General features: G+C 50.1%; 1 protein-coding gene across 1 annotated transcript in view; it reads right to left on the bottom strand.

Annotated features, from left to right (window-relative positions):
- Positions 1-445, bottom strand: part of LRPAP1 (LDL receptor related protein associated protein 1) — an 11,916-nt gene extending 11,471 nt beyond the window's left edge. The window contains exon 1 of the mRNA XM_040625274.1: positions 157-445. Coding sequence (XP_040481208.1) covers positions 157-387 — 231 coding nt within the window. The 5' untranslated portion in view covers positions 388-445. The remainder of the gene's footprint in view (positions 1-156) is intronic.
- Positions 446-6,608: the final 6,163 nt, after the last annotated feature.

Genomic DNA, 6,608 nt, shown 5'->3' with positions numbered 1-6,608 from the left:
ACCCCCCCCCCCCCCCCGCCCCGCGACACAGGAGACAGGGGACGCCCCCGGCGTCTGGGGTCCCGGGAGACAGAGGACGCCCCGGATCCCCGCGGCCCCAGGAGACAGGGGAGGCCCCCGCCCCCGGGGTCACAGGGGGCCCTGGCTGCCGCTCACCCGCTGCGCCTTCTCCCACAGCTGGTTGAGCTTCTCCATGCGGAACTCCCCGCCGGGCTCGCGCTTCGGCGGCAGCTCGGGCTCATTCTTCTCCCGCGAGTACTTGCCGCCGTGGCCCGCCGCCGGCCAGGGCCCGAGCAGCAGCAGCAGCACCAGGAGCAGCAGCAGCAGCACCAGGAGCTGCGGCTGCGGGAGCCCGCGCGACCCCACTCCCAGCCTCGGCGACGCCATCTTTCTCCTCCGGCCGCCGAGACCCCGCGCCTCAGGCCGAAGAGGCCCCGCCCCGCCCACCGCGCGGCCTCCTGGGAGTTGTAGTCCCTCCCTGCACTGGTCGCCCAAACGAGGCGGCTGGCGGACTACGAGGCCCGCGAAGCCCTGCGGAGGCACGTGAGCGTTTCCTAGGCAACCACGCCGCGACCTCGTGATGCCAGGAGCAGGTGGGTGGCAGAGTGCGCTGGGGCTGCTGTCTCTGGGATTGCGAAGTTGGGTGAAGACCCCACCCGGACTCCGGACTCCGGACTCCGGGATGGCCCGAGGACCCCTCCCTTCTGCTCCGTGGGAAGTGTGAACAGTTCAGGAATCGGGACTGTCTGGCCGAAACTTAGACTGTTCCTGTGTGAGCGGCAGTGATGGGGAGCCTTTCTTGTCACTATCATTGCGGGCAGGTGGCCCCTGCTAGGCACTCCTTCCCTGACAGAGAAAGACAAGCTGAGTCCTGGGCGGTCCCAGGAATCTGGGCTGTCTCACTCCCGCTCCGCGGAAGCTTTTCCCCAGGACTGGGGTGGGTGGGCTACACCCCACATTGTCTTTGAGCTGCGTCCCCAACACTTAATCTGCACGCACTGTTTCTGTATTGGAGATACTCCTGCGCCTGCCTCATTCCCACCCTCTTAGATTTTAGTGAATCAACAAAATTTAGCCTAGGGGGCGCCCGTGTTGGGCCACGCCCTGGAGGGAGCTGCACATCCCTGCCCTCAGGTCGTTTGAGGTAGATGGCCCAGTAGGGGCACCAGCTAGGGGCTTTGGGGCTAGGAGAAGGGACGGGGTGAACCCACCTGGTAAGAGTGACCTGAAAGGCCTCCCAGGGTGGCGGGTTGTGCCTGGAAGGGAGGGCATTGGGATAGGAGGGAAGTTGAGGACAAAGGAAGGGGGTGGAGAATACCTGGGCCTCTTGGGAGGAATCAGTACTTAGTTACTTTAAAATTGTCCACTGTGTTGTCCAGAGAGGGTTTGAAGTACCTGGAATGGAGGACGGTCCCGCCCTCCTTCCTGTGTGACCCCAGGATCTCGAGAGCCATTCTTTCATGTATTTTGTCTAGTTGTTTGGTCGTTTCAGGCCAAGGTTAACTTCCGTCTCTGTACTCCAGTCTGTCCGGAGCACAGGTTCCAACGGCCTGGCTGTTAGTATTTAATGAGGTGGGAAACAAAAGCAAAAGAAAAATTCAATTTCCTTACTACCTACAGCCCTCTGACAAGTCCTTGAAACAGGCAGAGTGACCTTCCTCTAGGAGCTCGGCTGCCTTGATGTTGATACTTTGCTAAGTAAGGGCTAAAGGCACCCTTAGCCCAACCCCCAGGATCCTATACGTCCACTTTAACATATAAAAATTCCTTTGGAAACTTCCCTTATCTCTATCTCCTAAGATATATGTTGGCAATCACGCCCCAAGTGTGTGACCCACTGATACACATCTGAAGGGTCTCATGACTAAGGTTTTATTAGATGGTGATAAGTGACCTTTTTCCAATGATAGCTAGCCCCCTCGAGGTCCTGAAAAACCTTGCTTCCAAAATTCCTTAGAGACTTACACTATCCCTAATCCTCTCCCAACTTCAGAGTATATAATGGGCCACTCTTCATGACCCCAGTGCAGCTCTTCTTGCCCCTGGGTCCTGTCCCTGTTCTTTAATAAAACCACCAATTTTCACCAAAGACGTCTCAAGAATTCTTTCTTGGCCATTGGCTTCAAACCCCAACATCTTTCCTAAATCATTTAGCATACTTATGCTGTTTATTGGTTCTCTATAAATGCATAAAGACCCCAAGAGGATAGATGTTTATTCTTTTCCCTGTTCAAGACTGATCAACAGGCAGTTGTCCTCTGGGTCATGATATGGGGACCCAGGCTGCCCCTTCTTCAGCACAGGACTTCCAAGATTGCTTCCCACTGGCACAAGGGGAGAGACTGTCGAGGATCTCACAGGGGAGGTGGTTGGAGAGCCAGGCCTATCACTTTTGCTCATGTTCTGCCTAGAAGCAATTGTATTGATGTGGTTTTAGAATATAGGTGAAATTTGGTGGGGTGGGGTCTGGAGCTGACCACCAAGAAAGAATTCTTGAGATGTCTTTGGTGCAAAATGGTGATTTTATTAGAGCACAGGGACAGGACCCGGCTGCTGCCCTGGGTTGTGAGGGGTGGCTGATTAAATACTTGGGAGGTGGGGGAGGTAAGGAAAAAGGAGATTTCAAAAGGATTTTCACATATTAAAGACTCACAGCATACTGGAGGCCTTGCCATTGTCAAGTTAAGGTGGTTTTTCCCTCTAGTAAAGCAATAACATTAAGATAGTTGGGAGCTTCCTGGAAGAATGTCACACATGTCCTACCCAGGAGTGGGGGGGTGGGGGGAGGTTGCAGGGTGTCAGCTTATGCTTTGTCCTCAGCCAGCCTTCGGCTCCCTCATCAAACACAGACACAAAAATCCATAACAAAATATTAGCAAATAGAATTCTGCAATATAAAAATAAGTTTGGCTTCATATTTGGAAATGGATTGATGTAATTCTCTTTATTAATAGAATAAAAGAGAATAAACAGCACATATCATTCACGAATAAGTGTGGTTGAAGTGCTTGACAAACGAAGGGGATTTTCGCGATTGAATAGGGGGCATCTACACAAAATATACAACTCACGTTGCACTTAATGGGGGAAATGTTGAGCACTTGAAAGAATGCAGGGATGTCCACCATGGTCATCAATATTCAGCACACTACCTCACGCCCACAAGCATAGCGAAAATAAGTTAGGTTCATAATGTCATATGTTGGGAAAAATATGAAGCCACTAAAACTCTCACACTTTGCTGATGGGAGCATAAAATGCTCAACCACTTGGCAAGACCCTTTGTCAGGGTCTTATATAATTCAAGAAACACCTGTTCTGTGACCCTGTCCAATGGATTCAATTCTATGAACCTGTAGCCAGGGCACAGGCGCACTTGAACACCTGACTCGGGGTCCCAAACAGACCAGGTTTGGCCACTTGTTGCTGACAAAATCCACAGGCAGAGAGAGGAGAGGCCGTGAAACAGGGAAGGGATTTATTTCAGTGAGACCGACGCCTTGAAGACAGCAGCCTAACATCTCAGAGTATCTCCAGAGGGTAGGAAATATGTCCAGGTTTATTTGAAGAAAACGTGGGACCAGGGCTGGTGGGTCCATGCAGTGGGCAGTGAAGGTCAGGTTGATCATTGTCTTGGGGCCAATGGTGGGGGGTGTCTTGCTTGCTTAGGGGCAGCTGCAATTGCTTGAGGGGTAGTTTAAGTTCCCATCACGGATGCTTCCTTCCCCAACCCCCGCCCCGGGTCTTTTGCCTGAGTTAAGGGCTGAGCTGGAAAGAAGAACGTAACAGAAAATACAGACCGAGGTCAGAATGGAGGTGGTGGACATCCTCTTTCACACTCAGTGATTCCACTCCTAGGGTGCCTAAGATAAAACATGTATCTATAAAAAGACTGCACAAGAATGTTTCGGCAGCTTTATTCATAATAGACAAGTATCTTAACAACTCAAGTGCCCATCAACAGGAAAATGGGTAACAAATTGTGGTATATGCATTCAAAGGAACCCTACTTAGCAAAACAAGGAAATAAACAAACAAAAACCCCAAACTGCTACATGCAGTGTGGACAAGTCTTATCACTATGAGGCATTCAGTAAACCAAAACCAAAAGGGAACAACATATATGACTGCATTTTCTGAAGTTCAAGATCAGGCAAAAATAATCACGTACTCGGTATCAGAACAGTAGTTGCCTGTAGTGGGGTGGTGGTGGGGAAGTTGGTGATCAACTGGCAGGAAGCATGAGAGAACTTTCTGGAGTGAAGAAAATATTTGCTATTTTGATTGAAATATTGGTTAGAAGGATGTATATATTTGTGAAAAGTCATTACATTGTATGTTTAAGATCTGTGATTTCATTATGTGTGAAGTTTATCTTAAGACAAAACACACGCATGTGCACACACACACACGGGGGATTGAATCACCCTGAATGCTAACTGTAGAGTCCCCCAGTCTTCTTTCCCTGCTCAGCGCTTGGAACACCGATAGCTAGGTCCTCAGCCTCCAGGCGGGAGATTAGAAGAAACATGTTCCATACACATGCATGCACAGACATAAGTATAGGATTACATACAATATATGATATTATAGAAGGAAAATATGTATAATTCAGAGAACAAAAGGAGCTATTGAAAATTACAAACATGATAGCAGATATGAAAACCCAAGGAGAATATAGGAAAATAATATGGAGGAAATCTCTGATAAAGCAATGAAGAGATGACAGACAGGAAAAGAATAGACAAGAAAATACTAGATTTCCAATTCAAGAGACCTATTGTTTGATTAACAGGAGTTTCAGAAAGAAAGGATGAGAAAATGAGGAGTGATAGAACTATCAAAGAAATAACCCAAGACAAATTTCCAGACCCAAAGGACAGAAGTTGCCAGGCTGAAAGGACCTGTCGAGTGACGCTCATAAGGAATAAAAAGAGACCCACACCGAGACAGATCGGTGTGACACTTCAGGACCCCGGAGGCCAAAATAAGATTTTATAAGTGTGTGAGGAGAAAAATCATCAAACAGAGTATGAAATACCTACAGACATTTCAACAGCAACACTTGCAGTGAGACCTCAAAATGCCGAAAGATAACAACCTTCAACCTAGAATTCTATACCCAACAAAACTACCAAGAAAGTATGCAAGTACCCAATGAGACTCTCTTAATAAAGGCATCCAGACATGCAAATGCTCCACCAAAGTAAGAAAATAAAGCAAGAAGAGGAAGACAAAGATATGAGGCCCAATTCAGGGTGCATTTGGGAGGGATGGAAAGGAGACCCCCAAGAGAAGGATGAAGAGGAGATGACCACATGCAGAGGCAAACAAGGTCCCATTGGAGCAGCATGACTCAAGAGACAGGTCAAATGCTGTCATTACCATTCCTGCACAGGTTTAAATCTATAGATGGGCTGCCCAGGTGGGCTGGCCCAAATTCTTAGCTGGACTTGTCTCTACCATATGTTCCTCAGTCCCTGCTCTTCTGCCTGTGTCCTGATATCTAGGACACAGAGGTAATACATTTCACCACAGTGTGTAAGTGTGTCACTCTGCCCTGCTCCTGAGGCCGTGGGTAGCTCTTGGTGGGCTTAGGTGGAGACTGTCCAGAAGGCCCATCCTCCAAGAACTGATTCTTGTTGGTGATCTGGTACCTAGTCCACAACAGCCTGCAGGTGCCCCTGTGGTGATGAACCTTGTTTCTCCCTTGCTCCCTGGTGTCTCTAGGTAGAGCTCTTGCCTCACAGGGAGGGAGAAGCCACAGTAAAGCCAAAACCTTCTCCGGCAAACCTTCCTCTTACAGCGGCAAAGCCACCCTTTTCTTACAAGCCGTTGCCACACGGTCCATGCTCCAGAGCAAGGCAATATCTGACATAGGGATCCTACGTAGTTGACGAAACTGTCAGGAAAAGCAAGGGGCTGATTAGGACTTGGGATGGTGGTTATCTGGGCCAGGGGAAGGGAGGGAGTGATGGAGGTGGACGTGGAGCTTCCTCTCACGGGCTGTGTTGTGCTTCCTAACCGGGTGGGGTGGGCACAGCTGTGCATCCTCTCATTGCTCTTCAAGCTGTGCAGACACATTTCCCACATTCCTCTGCGTGCATTACATATATCAAAATAAGAAATCTCCGTTTTGATGAGTGAATGCACCTAGCGCAGGGCCTGGCACGTGGCAGGTCCCCTCATCTCTGGTGCTTCTCCTTCAGGGCTGAACATTATTTTCAGCAACTGCCAACTTCTTCCTCCTCAACTTAGCTCACCACGCCCGCCACGCCTGGCCCGTGCTGGACACTGAGGACTCCATGTGGAGTAGAGGCCCCTGCCTGCCTGGGATGAGTGCGTGTGTGTACGCAGAGACAAACGCGGTGCCGGGGAGCCTGGAGCGAGGCCCTCGGCTTTCCGGAGGATGGACAGCAAAGCTTGCCAGTGCGGCAGGAAGAGGCCGTGTGCAGGCAGAATGCATCACCTGCTAAAGCAGGGGCAGCTTGCTTGCAGGATGGCTCTCTGAGCAAACAAATTTCAGGATTCCAGGAGGGGTCTGGTGGTAGGGTCACCCTCAGCTGGCTCCCAGCAGGACTGAATGATGTCTCTGGGCAAAACCCATG

The sequence above is a fragment of the Ursus maritimus genome, unplaced genomic scaffold (assembly GCF_017311325.1).
Source record: "Ursus maritimus isolate PB19 unplaced genomic scaffold, ASM1731132v1 scaffold_8, whole genome shotgun sequence".
NCBI lineage: Eukaryota > Metazoa > Chordata > Mammalia > Carnivora > Ursidae > Ursus > Ursus maritimus.
Note: the sequence above shows the minus strand (reverse complement) of the source record. Positions and strands in the feature narration are given on the sequence as shown.